This window comes from Amblyomma mixtum, chromosome 2 (assembly GCF_055824585.1).
Source record: "Amblyomma mixtum isolate Tamu chromosome 2, ASM5582458v1, whole genome shotgun sequence".
NCBI classification, from domain to species: domain Eukaryota; kingdom Metazoa; phylum Arthropoda; class Arachnida; order Ixodida; family Ixodidae; genus Amblyomma; species Amblyomma mixtum.
In genome coordinates this window covers 14,723,827-14,747,347 of record NC_143013.1, presented here as the reverse complement: position 1 = coordinate 14,747,347, position 23,521 = coordinate 14,723,827, and the positions used below count along the sequence as shown (strand labels likewise).

General features: G+C 48.2%; 1 protein-coding gene across 2 annotated transcripts in view; it reads left to right on the top strand.

The window, feature by feature from the left end:
• Nucleotides 1–23,521, top strand: part of LOC149358496 (uncharacterized) — a 265,005-nt gene that overhangs the window by 170,304 nt on the left and 71,180 nt on the right. For both annotated transcript variants that reach the window (XM_089570582.1, XM_089570581.1), the window contains 3 exons: nt 4,694–4,930; nt 11,549–11,676; nt 19,375–19,425. In XM_089570582.1, the coding sequence (XP_089426708.1) occupies nt 4,694–4,930; nt 11,549–11,676; nt 19,375–19,425 (416 nt within the window). The remainder of the gene's footprint in view (nt 1–4,693; nt 4,931–11,548; nt 11,677–19,374; nt 19,426–23,521) is intronic.

The window sequence follows — 23,521 nt, the reverse complement described above, 5'->3', positions numbered from 1 at the left end:
GTAGCAAAAAAAGTAGCGCCTCCCCATCTCGATGGTGATTGTGCATCGCCAAATACTGTACCCAAAACGTATTTACGCAACTGAGTGTTGCTTCTCTTCGATTAAAGGTGTCAGTGAACTTTATGTTGGAAAGTGAGTGTTGCAAATTGTTTTGGCGTATCATTGTGTTACAACCTGCATATACGTCCTCTTTTTTTCCTAACTTACGATATATTACAAATAAGATAAGTTGTACAAATAAGATTTTTTTCGTTTTTTATTTTTGCCACTGTCTTGCAAACTGTATACGGGTGCTGAATCCTTCGTCAGGCAAGTCAGCCGTTTGCCTCAGCTCCCCCTTTCCACGAAAAAAAAAAAAAAGAATTGAATTGAGGTCGATATGGCAGTCAACGTTCCTTCAAATTCCCCCTTCTTCCTGTTCTGGAATCCTTGGTTGTGTTGGCAGTACAGATTCGCGTTGGAAAAATACCGCGCGACTGGCGACCACGCTAGCACCGGAGGTGTTCTGTGTGTGGCGCGCCAGCCGAGACACTGCGCGTTGCATTGCGACTCGTGTTTCGCGAAGTCGCTGTGACGGCGCCTAAACGAAAACCAACGCTCCAGTCACGCGCAAGGGGGATAGCGGCGCCTTGGCTCTGGAAACAATGGTTTTGCAGCGACGGCGTGCTGTCAACTCTGCCTGCAGAGGGAGATGCCTTACCGCCCTGCGTCGTTACGGGCCTTCGGTGCCTAGAGTGACAAACGATGTCGACTGACGAGCGAGAGACGTGGGAGAGGCATTTGCCCTGCAATGGGCGTAGTCAGCTGATGATGGTGATGATGTCCAATTCCTTGTACAAGCACAGTTCAAATTATTCGGTACAGTTTTTTTTTTTCTTTGCAAATCCGTGAAAGATACGCAGAGGTTTTCGTGCATGTGGATGGTACAGCAAGACGGACATTATTTGCACGACAGAGTACAGGTGAGGACCATTAACTAATATTGTCTCATCGACTTAGCTTTTGGTTTTATGGTGCAAGACTATATTGCAGAATCGAAGGCCGTCAACAGTGACAGCGAGCTAAGTTTTTAAAACGCTGTAATCGGCAGTAGTTCGAGATATCAAACTTTGAAAAGGCGCTTCTGAAAACTCGTTAGGTTGGTTTTCCCACTTTACGTATATACTTTCCCTCGCTGCATTCTCACGTTACGTATTGATCAAATGACGTCACCGGCGTATTTAATGTGGCAAATAATTATGTGGTTCATGCGTTTTATGACGGGGAAGATGAGGTTCGTTTCGTTATAGTGAAATAGAAATATCTGTAGTTTCGTGGCGGCACTACGTGTAGCGACGCCATTTGATGAGTTACAACGTGGGAAAGCCAACTTAAAGTGCGTTCAAAAGCCTTTCTTTATCACGTTCGGTATCCTGAACCGCGTTACCGATTAGAATTTTTTTTTATCATGGCGTTCAATTTCGTGATAGACAGCAATTAGTAAAAATTTGATGAATGAATAGTTAATGATCATACGCAGACCACACCTGTCTGTCTTTCAGGCCCATTAAAAGAAAATTCTGTATGTAGTAATTTGAAGCATCCTGTATAAGGCTGTTGCTAGCGCTCAGAGGCGTTGTTCCGATGCGCCGAGCCGTATCGAATGCCGCATCACGTATAGCTATCGCCGTCATACATCCCCAATCCCTCCTCATCACTTAGCTGCTAACGTCATTCGTCGAGAACCAAAAGTAACACCGATCGGTTTCGGTCGGTAACCCTGTTTCAAAGAGACTACGATCTCCCCGCGATGACGTCGGTTGGCAGATAAGCAAAACGGAACATCTTCCCTCGGCGCTTCGCACTTTTATTTCAATCTCGGGAGAAAACACCACATCTCGCCGGCCGTTTCTCTCCTCTTCGAACAAAGCTTTATTCCTCTTAATTCCTTCTCTCTCTTTTTCTCAGGCTCTCACGCGTGCTCTCTCTCTCTCTCTCTCTATCCGCATTCATTGACCCTGTTTGCGCGGCGCGAAGCGGGCGCTTGTGCAAACCGCGAATGGTCGACGACAACGCCTCGCTGTTCGCGGAGCGCCCGAAGAGAAGGAGCTCACTTTACGCTCCTTGTATCGTAAATCTCTCCGGGCGGGACAGTTCCGACCACCGCGGCGGGCAGCTGTATGGAGCTTCGCTCTTTAAGTATCACGCGGTCGACGAAACGGCCGCTTCTTTCAGCACCGTCTTCTCCCCCTTCCCCTCTGTCTCTCTTTGCCCGCATGGCTTGAAATCGTCGGCGATGCGCTGCCACTGGTACCATTAATAGCGGCTCCGCGAAGAGGCCGTTATGTTTGTGAGTACACGCTATGTTTGTGTGCTGTCAGAAATGCGTTGTGAGTGCAGTGGGAGAATGTGGAAGAGGCGTGTTTTAAAGCCGCTTGCGAGGACAGCGCCTCCTGGAGAGGGCTGCGTAACCATGGCAAGGAGAAGAAGGCAACTTCCACTTCCCTCCTCCGGCACCCCGTGTCATTCTCAACCAACCCAGATGCGAAATGGTGTTGCCTTCTTACGGACTCGGCCGCGACGTGGCGGTGCGGGCGCTTGCGACTGCCTCCAGCCGTCATCTCTCTACCCTTCGCTCCCGGCATCGCTCTTGTCCCTGTCTGAGATGCGCGGTGAGGGGGAGGATTCTGTGACCGCGTTTTCCGATCTGCGTATTTAGTTGTGCCGGATACCTACCAATGTGTGCGAACATTGTTGGCTGGATGGCATTGTGAGAACAGCGAGGGAGAATGCGCCGTGCTTCTCGCTGCAGACTTGTCGTTAACGAAGTTAAACTAGTATACATGCTGTTTTCGACGCGCCTTAGTTATAGGCTTGTTTTAATTGAGCGAGCGCCCACGTCGAGTGTCCAGACAACTAATTATTTAGAGACCGCACGCGTGGGTGTCTCCCGCGCTGCAACTGAGCTATAGAAGGGTGTACACATTCGTCTTTGCGTTACGCCATGCACCGTCCGAATTAAATGTACGTCCTGGATGCCTGGTCGCGTTCTTGGCACCGTTGTCGCGCCTGCATGACGGATGAGTGCCCGGAACGTCGTTATTTCATTGTGCGTAAGCTACGACGCAGTTTGGGATGCGTGGCCCTTCTTTCACGTGGCCAACGTCAAAAACGCCTATCCAGTGTTTCTGGGCCATGGGATGTTCATTAGGATATCAAATGGAAGCCTGCGCTTTCTTCACTCACTCTCCTTCTCTGTGTCCTACTCTTGCCGCTTCATTCGCTATTTTCTTTTGCCATTTTCGGATGCGGTTTTGTTTATAGAAGGCAGTCGGCAAAATATTTTATGTCGGGGGGGTTGTCTTTCTTTCTTTCTTTCTTTCTTTCTTTCTTTCTTTCTTTCTTTCTTTCTTTCTTTCTTTCTTTCTTTCTTTCTTTCCTTCTTTCCTTCTTGCTTTCTTCCTTTCATTCCTTCTTTCCTTCTTTATTTCTTTCCTTCTTTCTTCCTTTCTTTCTTTCTTTCTTTCCTTTCCTTTCTTTCTTCCTTTCTTTCTTTCCTTCTTCCTTCCTTTCTTTCCTTCTTTCTTTCTTTCTTTCTTTCCTGTCACATGCTTCAGGTAACGTCCAACTCCCGGCGCGAAAATTACAAGGAACACAAAATGAGTGCGTGGTTAGAGCGATGATGAATGCGTGTGCGCAATGACTGATGGCTGTTTTGTAAACGGGTTTTCTATTTACTGATAGAATGCGGTAAATGGCACACTGACCTCTGATAATCTCTTTCTTCATAATTTTCTTTGCTTTAATGACCATAGCTTCGGGTGACTCTGTCATAAACTTGAAATATCGCACATTAATTGGGCACTAAAGTCGCATTTAAAACTGTTGGGAATGCAAATTAGGCGAGCTCTCGACTCGTTTGCATTTCTTCATGGAGTGACGGCGGCGCGGCTCACGTTAACGTGGACTTGTTTACTGTTTATTGCTCTTATTATTACTCCGAGCTTGATACCGGTCGTCGTTGGTCTGGCCTTCGGTAGAGAATTTTGTCCCATTTGATCTGGATGCTACAGAATGCCAGTGACATGCGCCACACATTTACTGTGTTGTTTTTTTCCTACTTTAGGGAAGGCTGACAGAAATGCGCCTCAAATTGAGTGGAGCGGGGGTATGAGGAAACTGGGTCGCTATGGAGATCACTCACTTGGCACGCTAATTGCGGAGAGCTTCGGGTGGCTTTCACCGAAACTTTTTCTTCAGACATGTGGGACATTATGTTGCGCTGCGGGGTCTTCGCTGCGGCTTGTGGCTGCGTGCATTTGCCTCGCATAAGACGTCTTACGACACCGCACACAAATAATTGAGGTTGAAATCAGAGCCTGTGCGCATCTAAGTGTAGACTGTGAAGCGTGCACTATGGTGGTTACTCATACAGGCTAGAGCTTAACAAGGACGCGTAAGCAGTGAAAGAATGCCTGAAGAGCTTTGTGCTCCTTTATCAGAGGGGACACAAAGGGCGCTTGGCCATCGATGTAAGCGCGACACCTGGTCTGAAGAATGTTAGGGAGCCGACCACTCGCCCCCTCCTGCTTCGGAGTCTATGTTAATACTGTTTTTTTTTTTTTTTCAACTAGCGCACATTCGCTTGTCGTTGAAGGTAAACCCCTATGTAGACCTGACCCGCTGCATTTGGCCTTCCTTTCTATCCACGCAGAGTGTCGCGAGGGTGGCGCCGAGTCCGGGCGCTCCAAGAAGACGTCGGGCAGCGGCAGCGGTGGAGGCACGGGTCTGGGCCGACTCTTCCGCACGCTGGGCAGCAAGAAGGAACGTTGCAAGACCTCTCCGCGCCACCTGGCCTCGAGGCTGAGGCCAACGGCCATCGGTGCACCGTCAGCCTGCAGACCGGACGCGGCCGGTGCCCAGCTACCATGGGCAGCGCCTGCGCAGGAAGGTCAGTTCCGTTCTGCCACATTCCGTTCCAAATATTATGCCGCGGATAGAGAGCTATAAACTAAGATTTGTTGAAAAAGTGGAGAGGCTGCATTAAAACGAAACATGTCCTTTCTTTTACAACCTCTGTTGCGTTCTACTCCCCCACCCCCTCCCCAACAGTGCTATGTCCCTTTTCATCTTCCTTATCTATGTGTCTCGTATTGCGCCGTAATTCACGATGAAGAGGTTGACTGGACCCATGAATGCCATTCGCGCTTTTAGTCCCGTACTCCTCCTTTTCTAAGGAAATAAATTGATTGATTGATTGATTGATTGATTGATTGATTGATTGATTGATTGATTGATTGATTGATTGATTGATTGATTGATTGAATGAATGCCGGCTGCACTTCAACAGTTTTGCGCTACCGCCACAGAAGGGAAACAGTTTGGATCAAAGAAGGAGCAGGACGTCGAATGAAGCACAAGCAAACTGACAGCGCGCACATGCTGCACACCACTGTACGCTCTTGTAAGCTGTTGCGATTGCAGTGGTAGGGATCAGATGCTCACAACTTTCACATGCAGTTAAGCTTTCCTGCAGCGAACTGGTATATAACGAAGAATCGGATATAACGAAGTTGAAGTAACTTTTGTGAAACGTGGCTCCACTTAATTTTTTTACGCGTTTATAAGCAAACGTTAGTAAGAGCAGAGTAGTTTCAGCATATTTCCTACTTCCGCGTCATGACGTTTAACTCCTCCGCTCTCGAGCCTTTCGTGCCATCGGGCACTTCACTAACGCAAAAAAAAAAAAACTGCTTTCATTCCGAAGTACTATACATGACAAAGACTGTAAAACAATAAACAATAAATTCGCGTTAATCAGGGCAGTTGTAGCGTCAGAACAACTGGTTCCGAGTCTTCATGTCTTCCATGACCACAGGATGATGTGAGATGGTGTCGCGGTATCAATTATAGCGAGGCGGCGAGAATCGCGGCCGGGAACGAACGAACGCACTTCCTTCGTTGCTCGCCAGCGTGAGAGCAGGTACTGGAGTGAGCGGCAGGCCGATCGTGCTGAAACCGGCGTGAGCGGCATGCTACCGGCTGCTGACGCTAGTTTCAACAAATGCTTTAACTATAGTTTGCCGTTTAGATGTGCGAAAGCTTGAAAGTATTTCTTGAAATCAAACCAGGTGCGCTGCTGCGTAGTTGGAGGGAGCGGCGATAGGTGGCGCCATAACTCAGAGGAGCGGCTTCGGAGCACAGCGCGCGAAGTTCGAATTTGAAAGACAAGAAGACGGGGGTTCTGAGGTGGGCAATAATTACTAAATAATAGTTCACAATCCGGTATAAATAATGATTTTATCTATTGATCAGTAAAAACACGATTAGTTTTCAATTTATGAATTGCGGCTGGGAATTGGCTATTTGCATAATGGGGCCGCGACATGCATGTAACGCAGAACGTCAATGTATGTTTCGCTTTAATCGTTTCAAAACCCATTCTTAATCAGGCATCTCTCAGCTTTCTTAGCACGGTATTTGGAATTGGTTGCACAGAGCAAGAAATTATCGGAGGCCTTTGGTGTAAGTCGCACATTATCCCCTATGCTAACGCACTGGGCATTGCGCTGGCACCGAAAGCTAGAAAATATTGGCTTGATATTGTTCCACTTAATCAAACTCATTTATTTTCTACGTCTTTGTCCTTTCGCATCTACCTCTTAATGTGCACCCTTCGGCAGTGAGTGCATTTCATTGAAAGGGAAGATATTTTTTGTTTGTTCGAGAAATTCCTAAATAAAGCATTATACCGGGTGTTTTTTTAGAAGGTCCAAAATCTTTAAAGAAAGGTAAATTCCTTTAGATTTATTTTAACCCTGGGGCTATACTGAGGGCTACGGCGGACGCCAGGTAAGAGGCAAACTACTTTAATTAGTTCGCTGATTAACTGAATACGTTAATTAACTTTTATAATTTTTATTTTAGGGGATATATTGTATTAGCAGAATTGTAGATCGTCTTCCAAACAGTCCAGCCAAGAAAACAAAAATTAATGAAAAAATTTTTTTGCGCGCGTTACGAAGCGAGAAAAAATCACCCTGGTAGGCAGCTTCACACTGCAGCACAGCGTCTGTGAGCGCCTGTGACGTAGTTCGCTCCGCCATGCGCTTTGTGTCAATGCGTTTTTGTTCCAACGCGGCATTCCATGAGGCCGCGGAGCGAAGCGAAACAAGCAGCGATAGCGCAGGCCGCCCGTCCGGGCTTCAGGTGATATCAGCCGTGTGACGCAAAGCGCAGGGCGGAGCGAACTACGTCAGAGGCGCTCACCGCCGCTGAGTTAAGGTGTGGAGATGCCTACCAGGGTGACTTTTTCGCGCCTTGTAACGTGCGTGAAAAAATTTTAATGAAAATTGTGTTTTCTCGGTTGGACTGTTTGGAGGACGATCTCCAATTCTGCGAATACAACATAACCCCTAAAATGAAAATTAGAAAAGTTTATTAACATATTTAGTTAATCAGCGAACTAACTACAGCATTTTCCTCTTGCCTGGCGCCCGCCGTAGCCTCCAGTATAGCCCCAGTGCTAAAATAAATCTAAAGCAATTTACCTTTTTTTTTTTAATTTTGGACCTTATAAAAAAAAACACCCGGTATAGTGTTCACTCGAGGACTTCGTAGGGACTACTGGCGGAATAGCGGAGCTTCGTAAAGCGCAGTAAACGCTAAGCACGCAAACACACAACGCGTAAAATAGTAGACTTGAAAAATGCTATGCCTAAACGCTAGATTGCAAGGGTTTATACGAGTGGTGTGCTTTTTTTTTTTGTTATTTGGATGTGTCGCATTCGACCTTTAGACTGTTATGGCGATGCGGTGTTGCCAGTTTAGTGCGTACACCGTGTAGCACGGAAACGGAGTGCGGGCCTTCGGTTACGGAGCGCTATCATTTGTCTGGCGTCGATCGGCCAAGCGTGCCTCGGAGTGTAAACTCGTGGATTCCAGTTTTAAACGACGCGCACTTTTCCTGTTTGTTGTTTTGTTTATTTTTTGCTTCTTTTAAAAAATTTCAATTATTCCCACCTCGGGAACTTCTAAACCCCATTGTCCTTGTGCGGCGGGGGTTGGCTATGCTGTTAACGAAAACTCTAAGATTCGCTTCGTCTTCTTTTGAACTCCGGTCAGCCTTGTCGCGACGATATAAGCAGGTTCGAACTTTGAAAGGCTTGGGCAGTTTCGGCATATGCTGTTGCCGTCGTTGTTTCTTCCGTCTACCTACGCCAGACACTACTTCTCCGCTGAGGCTCCTTGAAAATGGCTAAGTATAGGTCGTGTGTTTCTGAGAAAACGGTTCAGCGCATACACACCTTTTATTCGCGCAATGAAGCATGCTTATTACCGTAATTACCCGGTTCTAACGCGCCTTCGAATCTAACTCTTGGGCTAATTCATGTGGTGGAAGATCTCTTCCCCCAGCTAGATATTTTACATCAGAAAACCAAGCTTAACCCCCTTTTTAACCGAAAAAGTACAAGAAATACATGATGCTAACCAGAACCCCCCCCCCCCCCCCCCCCCCCGCCCCTTCCAACCTCTTCCTCCAAGAGTGACTCATAAATATTCCTCTTATCTTACGCGCAGCCGTTCCTGGCGTGGTTTCGGTTTTGTATTCCATTTTAACGCGCATGACGTTTTGACACGAGGTTCGATTTTCGTGAGAGAAGTTCGCGATTGAATCGGTTGAATGGAGTATTTAGGTGCCCTACTGAAGTGGCTCATTCCAAATTCAAAATATCTACTTGAAATTTGAAAGTGCTTCGGCTTGCCTAGGTTGAACAACACCTTTAGCTGCCCTCGTTGGTTCTTCTACCGCTGTGCATTTTTTTTTTTTTAAGCACTTAGTCATATGCAGCGCTTTACCGGCGACTAGCTACTTCCTTCTTTTTCCTGTTACATTGCACGACACTCGTTAGCTGTGGAAAATCGCGCAGTTTTAGTTACATTCATGTTTCTTTTTTTTTCGAACGAAGCAAATGTTTGCTATGGCGCCATTGGTCGTCACAAGAAAAGTACTAGCGTATCCAGAGAGGCGACGGCGGAATCTCGAAGGCATTTCGTCCGCACATGCGTACCTCCCTTTTCTAAAGTTACTCTAGACGTTCTAAATACAGCTTTGAAACTGTTGACTTTTAGTCACAAACAACAGACGTTACAGTATGCATTTGTGGCATCGTAACAGCATTGCACAAGCATTACGCGTGCGACCATTTCTTTATTTGTGTACGAGAAATCACACGAGCCAGTAGACGAGTTAAGGCGCGGCAGCCAGCCTCTAACGGTGGTTTTCAAACGGCCTAGAGCGTCGGAAAAAAAAAAGCAAAAACAAAAAAGGCGGTTTTAGCAGGAAACGAGCTGAGGACTCCCGCTAGGCACAGTAACAGCTCACGATCCATTGTTTGTAAAACACCCCTGGGGAGAACGTCATATAACAGTGAGTGATGACACCGCGCACTTGCTTTCTTCTCTTCTTTTTAAACTGAAACGTCCGGTCGTTCGAGTTGCGTGAGCAACCCTTAAGCTGCTCATGCGCTTTCAAAACGTCCCTGTTTGCCGACCTCAAAAAAAAAAAGGGGGGGGGGGGGTGTTTGTCTCGAACGCTCTGGTCCGGCTTTCTCAGTTTCCGAGCTATACTTAGACGCAGTGACCTCACTCACGTCCTCTACGGTGCAAGATGTGAAAGGCCGTTAGGCTCGAATATGCAAACAGCGTGGCTTCCGGTTTCTTCCTGCGAGGAATGACGGGCTTTGGCGACAGTCTTGCAACGGTCGTGAGCAAGCCTGTTTGAATTCTGGAGTTACGCTACGTGCGCATAATGAGTCGGCTGACGAAGAAGATATCGAATGAAGTGTCGGTTTCAAAGCAGCGCACGTTCCGGTTTCCGCAGCGATGACTCCGTTAAGATGCATCTCAAGTAAGCCGCTGTGGCGAGTTTCCGCACCGGAAGGAAATCCGAGTTCACACTTGCGGTCTTCTCGCCGCAGGTGTGAACAGTCATTTCCTTCACGGAGTTAGGCCTTCTGGATTAGTCTTAGCGATGCAGTGCATTTGCTAATCAGCAGCGTGTATGTAATCCGATTGAGTAGAGTACCTGAAGCACGCACACCTATAATAGGTGGCGAAATTTACCATCCGCGCAGGGTAAGTCTACTCAAACCAATACAACGTACTTCACGGGGAGTACAAGCTAGAAGGCGCATGCAAACTCTGCCGCACCTTTTGTCGGAGGTCGGCTTTCTGATACCTAATGCTAGCATGCTTACAAATAATTTAAATAAATTTGCAGAAGCCAGCAAAGGCATAGTCGCCCTCATTTCCAGCCTACCTGCCCGGGCTGAGCATATAAGTCACGTGACACGTGCGCAGGCGAGGAGCTTGTAGTAATGGGTGCTGTTGCGCGCTCCACAGCCGCGCGCTTTTCGAATGACGCGCGGAATTGCACAAACTTTTCTGCCCCACAGCGCCGAACGTATTAGCAGTTTCGGAATTCCGGGAACTAATAAGGCTCTTGCTAACTGCCAGCTGCAAATCACTAATTGCAATTAGGTGCCTAAACCTGACAGTTAAAGTTTACTGTTATAATTTAGTCAACAGGTAAACCAGTAAAACGATCCACCTGTTTTCTGATGTCGCCACCACTGGCATGATTTGGCGCAAAAGCCGTGCTTTCTTTCTTATGCTTTCTTATGCTTTCTTTTTTTTTTTTCTTTAAGATAGCGCTTGTCTGCGTCGTTTACTTTCCGTCCCGTGTGTTCCCTGTGCGCTATTTTTTACATCATGAACGTTATCCAACTTGCCCAACTTTCCGCTTTGCTGAGTGTTTATATACCTCAATCCACGTATCAATGTAGTGTCCGTTCGTTCGCGCTGAAGACCGCAGGAACGGGGCGTTATCATTCTTGTTTGTGACGCGAGAAGCGGCCGGACTAATCTCGATTGATCACAGTCGTGAAGAACTGCATCTACGTTTTTCCAGAGTACTGTAGTTGATTTGACCTGTTATCTCGAAGTTTCTTTGCTGGCTTTAAATTGAGCGATGCAGGGAGCGACGAGCATTCGTAGTTCGACGACTGACGTGCACGTTTGTTGCTTACGACGCTGCCGTGCTGTTTAGTTATTTTGTTGGCGTAAGTCAGCCCAAATAAAGAGTTTCGTTTGCAAGTCTTGTTGCTGTCTTCCTGAGCGCTGGACTGCCGTCACCACAACGTGACAATATGCTTTCTTTTTTTTTTTCTTTAAGGCATTGTCATAAGATGTTCTTGCATATTTCTGAAGGCATATAGAGCTGCAGTATACTATATGGACGAAGGATGGTCGTAGGGTGGGAACTGTTGGGTCTATACGGCTGCAATTTGTTTTTTGTCCGTGCGTTCATGAGGACACTGAGACTTGAGAAATGTATTGTGATTAACGATGACAAACCTATCTTTCGAGCACACATAAAGAGAATATACGCGCACTTAGTTACCGCTAACGAGGTCAAAATTGAACTCTGCGGTTGTCGCGTAGCATTCTGGCACCGTGGCGTGAAGCTCCGCTCAACGACGTCCGTCTCTCCCTCGCTGTGTCGCAGTTTCTCCGCCGTCGTCGGGTCTCCAGCAGCCGGGCCTGGACGAAGAGCTGCTCACCGACGACCGCTGCCTGCAGCTCATGCTCGCCGTCCGAGAGGGACACATGACCGGAGACCAGGCACTGCACAGGGTGAGTTGCGGGCACGCGACGCCTCACACACGTAATCGAGTGCTTGTACAATCAGTCTTTAGTAAAACGAATGACATTACCTGAAGTATTAGGCGTGCGTGGGACAATCTGCATGAAGAGGTGTATTTTATTCAACTGTTCATCACGATGACTGAATGGTTTAGGTGCTCCGCTGCTGAGAGCGCGGCCGCGGGATCGATTCGCGGCCGCTACAGCCGCATAGTATTGCATGAGATGCGAAACTTGTGAGCGTCCGGCATCACAGGTATTCGCATAACTGCAGTGTTGCTTTAGCACGTAGAAATCACTCTACCTCAATAATCCTCCCGCCCACTCAATTACCTACTCACTATCTCCCCCACGCGCCCATCCATTTACTCTCACTCATCCACCCACACTCCCTCTCCCACACTCTTCCACCCACAGCTCACTCACTCACTCGCTCATTCACTCACTCACCCGCCTACCCACTCACTCAGTGAACGTGCTTCATACTCCCGATCCTTTCGATCCTTCTTCCTTCAGGGCTCGTTGAATAATCTGTTGACGGTACTGTTCTTATCAGCACCTTTACGGTAGTATGCATGGCCGGCAGTTTTAAGGCGAAAGCCTTTAATGGCTCATATTGTCGTCCGTTAACAAAGCGTGTCACACGCGTTTAACTCAGGAACTAAAAAAGATAGAAGAAATCCAATGGTTGCATCAGATAGAGGAGGAAAAAATGAACCTAGAAGTCAAGTATTTATTTTATTTATTTATTTATGGCATACTGCAGGCCGTGAGGCCCAAGCAGGAGTGGATACAGAACAGAACACAAATTGAGCAATAATACCAAAGTGCAAGCAGAAAACGAGCAGCGCGAAATGACATGGAAAAGAAAAAGAAACTAACAAAACAAACTAAAAACAAACTAACAATGGTTACTTATAGTAAAATTTCACACAGGTTCTTTGTCTTCCTTGCACCAGGGGTGCCCCCGCCAGAGACGGTTGGTTTCAACTCGAACTGAAGCTCTTCGCACCAGGGGTGCCACGTCAGAGACGCTCTTGTGATCAGTTGACACGCAGGGATAAAAAAAAAGGCAATAACTGAGGTTTATGTACAGATATTTACAATAGATACAAGTTAAGGCACTCGAGACAAATTAAACGGCAAAAGACAAACAACCAAAAGGGCGGAACTGGCTAATACTAGGGGAGGCCCCTACTCGGCGTTGCCGAAGATGCGTTGCATCTCACCTTAGCGCAGAACCCCGCTTCCGGCTCCGGGGTCCGGTTTTAAAGACCTAAAGGCCCGGCCCACATTTCGTAGCAACCAATCATGTTACACTGCTCACATGATTGGTTTACCTGAGAGCATGGCCAGCCCTCCAGCTTCCGTAGGGCAAAACGCCCTTTCCATTGCACAATAAAAGTGAAAAACAAAGACAAATACACTTTCGCGCCAGCACGTGCGCGAAACGGTACCGCGGGGCGGTGGACACCCGGACTTCCCGGCGCGTTCGCGAGCGGCCGCGTTCCAAGAAAGGAGACGCTCCGCTTTGAGTGCCCCCAGCCGCGTTCCGATGACCCCCGCGCACGCTACCGATACCTTACACTTATCAAATCAAGAGACCGTACACACGAAGCTGGTAAGCTGTTCCAGTCACTGATGGTTTGCGGAAAGAAAGAGTGCTGAAATAAGTTAGTCTTTGCAAAGTACGGGGTCAGAGAAAGGGGGTGGGAGTGTTGGGTTTGTCTGGTGTTCTGTAGATTAAGATACGGCGAAGAATTAATTCCAAGTTTATGGTTAAATAACAAAAATAAGAATTTCAACCGAAGAAACTTGCGCCGGGACTGAAGGGTTGGTATGGAATTCGAATGCATTAAGTATGATGACTGTAGATCAATTAGGTAATTAATAATTTTAGGTATAAATGTCGAAATTGCGTCGAAATAGCGCGGACGGCGAAATATCTTTTCTGAAAGTTGCCTATGCTCTAGTGCGTTTACATCACTTCTTGATACCATTAGTGGGGAGGTTCTTGTGTCTCATATCTGATATATTGTGAAACGGAGCCTTTCTTCGTTTGAATATTTTTTTTGCCAGGGTTTTTAACGCCTTCCTTGATGCGTGAATGGTTCTTCACTTGACACTTTGAGCGCCATGATGAATCTTGCAGCGGATTGTCGCCAAAGTATCATATTTAGGAAGGTATTTGCTTTTACAACCCTTTGTTAAACGTTCCGAAGCCTCACTCCGGATGAATTTCGACCAGTCGAGATTTCTCAACGTGCTCCGACATCTCACAACACACGGCAGTTTTTACGTTCTTCCTTCGTCGAAATGCGGCCGCCGCGGCCGAGATTCAAGCACGGCGCGACTTCGTGTTTAGCAGCAGAACGCCTTAGCCATTGATCCATTGGGGCGGATTTTTATACAACTTTTGCTTCCCAATTTCCGGGAGGCTATACTGTCATAACACTTATAGGCACGGCCGTTTTACCGTCTTTTTTTCAGCACCATCATAAGCGTCCATTGCGGAACGCCATGGAAGGAAAAGCAAACAAAACAGCATGGTAGCGTTTCCCTTCGGAAATTACCGTACCTGCTGGGTTCACCGATTTGCCTCGAATTATATAACCGAAGCGTGACCACCATAAACGCGCCCGAGGCACGTACTGGTTTGCAAGATGAAAAAAAAAAAGAGAAAAGAACATGGCGCATTCTTTTTGCCTGTACGTGCGTAGAGGTCTCTTTTTTATTGTTGTTTAATTGCAGCACTGACTGCCGCTACTATACCTGCTCTCGCGTTATCTTTACGACCGAAGTGGCGCGATGCGTTTTGTGCAATCAGGGTCCCGCGGTCGCTTATCTGGTCGTCGTTCTGACGCGTTCGCCCAAAAATGTTCACGCGTTCTTGGCAGTGCGGAAAATGGTGTCCGTGCTGAGAAAAGTGCTGTAGAAAGCTGCTGTATTCCTTCCGAAAGTGCGGACTGCAGTACACCTTCAGGCGCACTTTTCGTTTCCTCGCTATGCCGCTCGTATGGCTCGCTGGTTCTTTTTTTGTTGTCTTTTATTTTCGCGGCATTACCTTTTGGCGGGACATCTGTTAGTAGTAGTAGTAGTAGTAGTAGTAGTAGTAGTAGTAGTAGTAGTAGTAGTAGTTTATTAAAACAATACAACAAGAAAGGAAAATACGTTGCCGGCCACGTCAGTTTCCATCTAATAAGCACGAGCTACAGCTCGGCGGAAATCCAAGGGACAGCGAGCCGGCATTTCACTTATCTTCGCCGTTTTTTGTTGCTGTTTTTAGTTTGGTTTGTGGGATAATTTGGTTTATGGGGTTTAACGTCCCAAAGCGACTAAGGCTATGAGAGACGCCGTAGTGTAGGGCTCCGGAAATTTTGACCACCTGGGGTTCTTTTACGTGCACTGACATCTCACAGTACACGGGCCTCTAGAATTTCTCCTCCAAAGAAATTCAACCGCGCGGCCGGGATCGAACCCGCGTCTTTCGGGTCAGCAGCCGAGAGAGAGAGAAAAAAACTTTATCATGGCAAGTGTGTTTAGACCCCCCTTGGGTCCCTGGACCACCGCACGGTCCCACTCTACGTCGTAACGTTCATGCGGTGTTTGTCCATGACGTCGGCACCCCGAAGCACCGCAGCAAGCTGCGAGAACCATAACCACTGAGCCACCGCGGCGGCTTTGGTTTATGGGGTTTAACGTCCCAAAGCGACTAAGGCTATGAGAGACGCCGTAGTGAAGGGCTCCGGAAATTCCGACCACCTGGGGTTCTTTCACGTGCACTGACATCTCACAGTACACGGGCCTCTAGAATTTCTCCTCCAAAGAAATTCAACCGCGCGGCCGGGATCGAACCCGCGTCTTTCGGGTCAGCAGCCGAGAGAGAGAGAAAAAAACTTTATCATGGCAAGTGTGTTTAGACCCCCCTTGGGTCCCTGGACCACCGCACGGTCCCACTCTACGTCGTAACGTTCATGCGGTGTTTGTCCATGACGTCGGCACCCCGAAGCACCGCAGCAAGCTGCGAGAACCATAACCACTGAGCCACCGCGGCGGCTTTGGTTTATGGGGTTTAACGTCCCAAAGCGACTAAGGCTATGAGAGACGCCGTAGTGAAGGGCTCCGGAAATTCCGACCACCTGGGGTTCTTTTACGTGCACTGACATCTCACAGTACACGGCCCTCTAGAATTTCTCCTCCAAAGAAATTCAACCGCGCGGCCGGGATCGAACCCGCGTCTTTCGGGTCAGCAGCCGAGAGAGAGAGAAAAAAACTTTATCATGGCAAGTGTGTTTAGACCCCCCTTGGGTCCCTGGACCACCGCACGGTCCCACTCTACGTCGTAACGTTCATGCGGTGTTTGTCCATGACGTCGGCACCCCGAAGCACCGCAGCAAGCTGCGAGAACCATAACCACTGAGCCACCGCGGCGGCTTTGGTTTATGGGGTTTAACGTCCCAAAGCGACTAAGGCTATGAGAGACGCCGTAGTGAAGGGCTCCGGAAATTCCGACCACCTGGGGTTCTTTTACGTGCACTGACATCTCACAGTACACGGGCCTCTAGAATTTCTCCTCCAAAGAAATTCAACCGCGCGGCCGGGATCGAACCCGCGTCTTTCGGGTCAGCAGCCGAGAGAGAGAGAAAAAAACTTTATCATGGCAAGTGTGTTTAGACCCCCCTTGGGTCCCTGGACCACCGCACGGTCCCACTCTACGTCGTAACGTTCATGCGGTGTTTGTCCATGACGTCGGCACCCCGAAGCACCGCAGCAAGCTGCGAGAACCATAACCACTGAGCCACCGCGGCGGCTTTGGTTTATGGGGTTTAACGTCCCAAAGCGACTAAGGCTATGAGAGACGCCGTAGTGGAGGGCTCCGGAAATTCCGACCACCTGGGGTTCTTTAGCGCGCACTGACATCGCACAGTACACGGGCCTCTGTAATTTCGCCTCCATCGAAATTCGACCGCCGCGGCCTTGTATTGCTGACTTTGACCTGGCGGGCACGCAAGAATGAAAGAGAAAAGTATTTATTAGTGTTCATCTGTAGTGTTATGTCGGCCACCGAAGTAATTAATCGCGGTTATCTTCATATCAGTGTGATGATAAAAAACTTTCTGAAGGTCGTAGAACAACGTCAGCAGAACACGACAGGTGCTGGAAATATATCGGCTGGAAATATTTTTGGATCGTATAAATACAGGGCAGGGCAGAAAAATTAAGCGGCGGGATAGCTCTGAACACCAAAACGCGTTGCGTTGTTTCTGAATAGATATTTTTGCGAATACACGTTCCCAGCCCCTTGTTATCGCAGCCGCGGAAAAAGAGGAGTTCTTGCTCTGTGACGTGGGAGGATGCTAATCGGGGTCGCGGGGTGACAGCATCCGTATCGAGTGCGGGAGCGCCAGTCAGTACGGGATACTGTACAGTGGCGCCCTTAGCGTGGGTATTTTGATTTTCAAGCGCTTTTTTCAGCGCATTAAATAAAAGGGAAAGTTAACAACAACGCTGCCACCAGAAAATCGATGTTACCTGAGGTTTGTCCTGACGTTGCGCAGGTTTGCGATTCAAAGTCCTGACCTGTCTCTTTCGCTTCAAAGTTGAAGCGTTTAGCTAATTAGTAATTACCTAATATACACTTACATTCCCTGGGTGCCTCGCAATAACACTGACTTTCATTGTGACGCGTTGTACAGGTGTTTTCTTATTCATTTAACACTTCATTTCCTTTCCTCCTGTATTTAAGGTAAAGCTGTACATGCTCATCATTTGTCAAGCCGAACTCGTCGATTTCCAGTTAATACACCTGCTGTTCCTCTATACGTGACTCAGGTTGTAGAAGCACTATTTATAGAAGGCGGAAGTGATGGAGAACGGCGTTCATTGCGCTTAACATATAACGTCGTGATGGTTCAACAGCGCAAACACACACAGACCAAGAAGGAGACAAGACACACACAGCGCTGTGTGTGTCTTGTCTCCTTCTTGGTCTGTGTGTGTTTGCACTGTTGAACCATCACTATGAATCGACACCAACTAGCCCAATCTGCAGTTCTTCTACAGTATATAACGTCGGCTGAACAGTAACGCACAATCCGCTTAGCTCGGTAATAGTAAGCCCCAGGGAAATTAAATTTTGTAGATGGAATGTCATTCAATATATAATCTATGTGGTGGACTGCACTGCAGCCGTCTTTGTTTTCATGACACGTATGTACGTTCGTAAGACTCTTGAAGTTGATCATTACATCACTTCACACGCGCGATGACCTCGTTGCCATCTCGAAATTGTTTCCCACGGAGATGAGCCTTCAGTCTTCCACACAGAAATAAATCAGATGGCGCTAGGCCGGGACTCTAAGGGTGGTTGCGGCACATTTGCCCATCCCATGATGGCCATATTATGAACTGTCGTCTATGCAGTATGCGGCCTTATATTATCGCGATGCAACTTGATGTTCCTTGGGTGTAACTCTGGCCTCTTTGTTTGTAATATACTCTGCAGCCTGTCCAAAGACGAACAATATCGTTAGTCGTTCCACGATTGAGGAAAACTGAAAATCACCCCCCGGTGATCCCAAATGACTGTCGCCATCAATTTGTTGCGCAACCCAGCTGGCAAGTCTCGACTTCTTTCGACGCGGATATCCTGAATGTCACCATTCCAGCGACTGCCTTTTGCCGTCGGGGTCGAAATGAAACAGCCAGGTTTCATCCCACGTGACAACTCCATGAAATCATTGGGCAATCCCTATGCCGAGAGACTTTGCAGAAGATCATCACATGCATATATTCTTCCTGAATTGCATCATCTGCGTTAATTGTCAACCACCCAGCGAGCACAAATGTTTCTGCATCCCAATGGTTCGATTAGCGTTAAGACGGATCCTTATGCCACGCCTGCTTGCCCCATGATCTGTCTCATGGTGATGCATTAGTAATTTCGATGAGTTAATCGATGACTGGTGCGTTTTCATCGGTTTTGATGGTCGACGGTCTACCAGAACGTGGCTGGACCTGGTTTCTGCGATCATCACGCCGAGGCCTCGGAAGCCATTGAAACTTATTACTTCGATTCATTGTGTTGTCCCCATAGAGTGGCAACAGCTTACTGTGAATCGATGTTGCCGAGTAATCGGGCAATTCGATCATTGCAGGCTGGCGTAGAAGGGTGTAATGTTGATCATTCATTGTAGCTTACGTGAAACAACAGAAAACAAAAATCAAGTGTAGCTTAGGTGATCAACGACCAATGCTTCTACCTACAATATTCCATTTTTCAATTGCTTGCCAATAGACCGCAGCGATGGCCTAGTGGTCTGAGCATCCGCCTCGCTTGCGGTAGGTGCGGCGTTCGATCCCCAGTGCCACCGTGTACCCACCGGTGATACAATGGGTACACGGTCTGGTGCTCTGCTTAATCAGGGTGAAATGCCTGGGAAATGGGTCCTTGACCCCACCTTGTGCAACGGAAAATACTTTGTGCCATGGCGTTCTTTGGGCGCAAATGCCCTTGCGCCATGAAAATTCACTATCATCAAGTGCTTACCGATACCGAGCTTTGTGCGTTACTTCTTGATCGACTTGTACTTATGGAAACAGGTGACACGTATTACACAACTGGTTGTTCTCGTTATAACGCCTGTTGTAAATTTCCCTTTTTTCCCCTTCCTCTCTTTCTATTTGCAGATTCGCCAGCGAGGCACGCTTCGATTTCGCAACAACCGAAACCGCGAAGAGGTGAGTGGCCGTGCGCCGGCGGGCGTGCGCAACCTGTTCGCCGCATCTAGATCTTCGGCCTGTGCTGCTGCTTAGTGATGCTGCATGATGGGGCCACCGCCCACGTATAAAACGACACCGGCCTATACCGACGCCCACGGGGCGATACTTTATGGGGCTCTTGTTTTCCAGCCAAGCTTCTTGGGCTCGTTCTGCGCTCTTCTCTTTATCAGTATTTTTCTTTTTTTTGTTTGTTTGCCCTTAACGCGCGCTTGTGACCTCACGGGCCACATGAGCGCCGTCCTCGCCTGCCGCTGGATCGCATCTCAGTATACGCGTGCGGGAGAGCGAGGCTTTTGTTTGCAGGAGAGGCCTGGAGGTTTGTTAATGCTTTTTTTGTTTACCTAGCTCTTCCTGGCTATCTCGCGTCGGTGGTGGGTGCTCTAGAAAAGATAGTGGGGAGATAGTGTCGACGTGAGAGAGATAGATGGAGGGGGATCCCCTCGGGCGTGGCGCGAGATACGCGAGCTCTTGCCGGGTGTTCTCCGATTCTGCTGGTTGCGTAAGGATGGCGCGGAAGTGCGAAGTGTGAGCGTCAGGGGTGCAGGATTCCCATCTGAGAGGCGACGAGACGAGGCCAAGCAGAATAATATTTACATCTCTGCTGAGAGAGTTAGAAGAAGCACAGATGGGAAAAAAGATGCGATTGTGGTTCTTTGTTGTTGTTTTTTTCTTTTTCTTGATACGCTTGCTAACCACTTCAGAAATCGAGTGCCTTTCAATGATGTGCGACGCATTCACATTCATGTGTTCGGAAGGTAATAGAAGGGGGCGTTTTATTTCACTGCTGCGTACTGTGTGAAATGAGAGGCAAAGTTTCGCGTTCGAAACGCTGCTCTTGGAGTGAGCTGGACGTTGACGCGTGCTGTGCAGCTCACTGTCTGGAACCGATCCAACCGCTGCCGAGGCAAGCCCCGCTTGCATGCCACTGCGCAACCGAATTTGACTGGCTCGCAGCTTTTCCGCTAAACGCGGAAAAGGTGAACTAATTAACTACTATAGCGCTCCATCCTTGTTGTGTCTTTGTGCACGAGGCGCGCACGGATCACTGGAACTCTTCTCGAAAGTTAGGTCATCGTTTTAAATTTAACCTTCTGGTCGTAGCAGCTGGAAGCTGGAACAGTGCGGTATGAAGTGCTCTGTATTATGAGATGCACTCTACTTGATACTTGCTGCGCCTATCTAGAACAGCGAAAAAAAAAAGTAAAAAAGAAACCACTTGGACAGCTTGAATCGCTCACTGGGAAGCCTCTCGTACACCCTGCTGTGAGAAATACTATTGCCCTTTTAAAAAAACAAGAAAAACTTTTTATATAGACACGTATGGAGAAATGACAACGACGCACTGCAAAAGCTATTACGAGGTTCTACCAGCGTTTCATGCAACCGTCATGAGGCTGTCTTTGCCCCACTCACCTTCGTACACATCTGCGCATGCGCAGTCGCAAACAATGCGAGGAAAAATAAATGTAATACATCCGAAACGATCAGATTCGGCGGCGGTCCTAAAAACGCCATTTTCCTCTTGCACGCTTCATTACCTTCAGCGCTCCATTAAACGAGTGCCTGGAAGGAGCGTAAAAAAAAGAAAAAAAAAACAATACGAAAGAAAATGGTGCTAGGAGGAAGCACCGTTTTAAAAGCGAGTCGCTCCACTTCAACGCCGCCATTTGCGAACACGTGACAGTGTCAGGAAATCGTGGGGGGAGGAAGGGGGGGGGGGTGCCAAATGGGCAGTCCGCATGGGTAGCTCTGGGGGAAAAAAATCACTAAGCTAGAGGCATATTTGGATTTGCTGCGTGGTGGTTATCACAACGTAACATAGAGGTGGGTTTTAGAGTGAGACTCTACACCTAGCGCAGCTGAACAATCAGGTGGCTTGTTGTTGATGTCCATGCCTTTCTGTGCGCTGGTTATCATCCTTAGTTGTGCTTAGTCCGTATGGATCCCGGGTTTAGGGAGGATGGGGGTGACGTTTAAGGAACGCTGTGAAGTGTGTTCAAAGTTGAGTAGTGGATAGGGCAGTTCGATAGCAGAGTCTCAGAGCGTTATTATCGTTGCACACGGTGCAGAAATGGCGTGCTGCGTATTTGCTTAACGTGTGTAGTAGTCGTTTAAGGTTGCAAAAAAAAAAAACGGAAAGGAAGGAAAATATGTTGCAAGCCACGGCAATTACTATGTAATGGGTTGAGCTGAGCTGCTCCAACATATTACTGAACTTTTATTATTTGCCTTAATACTGAGAGCACTTAAAACCACGCGTGAAAGGTTGCTGCTGCCGCTGCTACTATAAAAGGGATGTTATGGCATATTCCAATCGGGGATTCGGAGCAAGTTTTCTTTCTCCGCGAACGCCAAGACACTGTTTTAATGGGTGATTTAGATTCAGATCCTGAGTTGTGATCGGACCGGGACGGATATCTGGCTCCTTCGCGTAATCGGATAGCTGCTGGGATCGCCGATTGAAATACGCGATTGGTTGTGGCGAATGCGTTCTTCGCTAAAGAAACAAATTAAACAAGGCTACTCGCCAGTCTTGCCGCGAGACCATTGAGTTCTAGGCCGTTATGTCTGAATTACTCATTCGCACCCACTGTAACAGTCTTTAAGTATGCACGCCAGTTTCCGTACTGCTTGCGCGCATTCGCGAACGTCAGAGGGTTGCCCTGTTTATTACGTGAGATGAGGAAACACTAGGGGCAAGACTGGCGTCCTCCCAACCTCGTTCAGGCGCAAACAGATGGCGCCACCCGTTCTCGCGTCTTTTCTCCTCTCTCTCTTTCTTTACTTTCCTCCTCACGTTCCCCTCCCCAGCCGCGCGCTCCCGCGCGCCGTCGCTGAACTGGACGCGGAAGCGAGTTGCGCCGCGCGCTTCAGTGGCGATCGCCGGCGCTCGCTCGCTCAACTTTCCGTCGTGTCACGCGCGATTCGGAGGCGCCTTTTTGTGCACGGACCGTCCGTTATTACTCCGAGTGCTGTCGGGGATGCGAGTGCTCTTCAGCGTCGCAAGGTGTGCCTGTGCTGTCTAGTCGCCCGTGTGGGATTTTGATCTCGTCCGACCTGGTTCGGTGTCCGTGGTGGTGGCTGCGATGGACGTCCCGGTCAGGAAGGTAAGCGGGCGCCTTTGAGCTGCCCTCTTTCCGACGCTTTGCAGAGTTCGCTGCTGTCAGCGCGAACAGTGCTTCCATCGGCGTTCAGAATTGCCTTTCCAGTGCACTGAGCCGCCCCCAGAGCTCTCGGTTGGCTCGTAGCGTTCCCTGTGGGTACATGTTTAGCATAGATTAATATTATTGTTGCTAAGTTCTTAGTGAAAAATGCAAGAGGTTAGCTGTTCGTTCTGCTCTTGATTTCACCCACGTTGCAATCATCAAGGAGCCAGCGCACAGGCTCTGTTAACTTCAGTCCCCTGCTCACTTCACTCAGAAGCGAAAGTTCTCGTTGCCTGCGCTATTTCTGGAATTACAGTCTGGGATCTACCTCTCTCTTTTGCGCGCTTGCATTCATTTTACATTTCTTCAGAATACTAATCAGACGCTGCCCTTGGCTGTCGGTAACTAGGAAATTACGCCACCGTATCGGCGCCGGTGTTTTTTTTTTTTCTTAATTACTTGAGCGTTACTTCCGTTCGGTGTTTTAACCTTCAAGTCGTGACGCGTGCAAGGCTGACCGCCTTTTAATGGCTTTTTGCCTGTCGGGCCGCGGTCTCGGCCGTAATCGGCAGTTGTTTTCGCGCACTGTCATTCACTGCATGCTTAAACAGTGGACGCAGTTCCCAAGGCTCCGTTTCTTGTCACTGCCTTCTTGTCTCGGGAAGTTGTGTGCGGAACTTTCGCTTCGTGCGATCTGATAGCTTTCTTTGGGCTTCGCTCGGAACTTGCGCTTCCATTTTTTTTTTCTTTTCGGTCGGCTTTGGTTCGACCGGCCAAGTTTTCCAGAAAGTGCTTGTCCTTGAAAAAAGACCGCCTCGTTGTTGACTGTAGCCTCCGCCCTTTATGTCTGTTCGCGCGTTTTCTTTCTTGAAGGAAAAAAAAAAAAAAGAGAAAGATTTGCCCTGCGA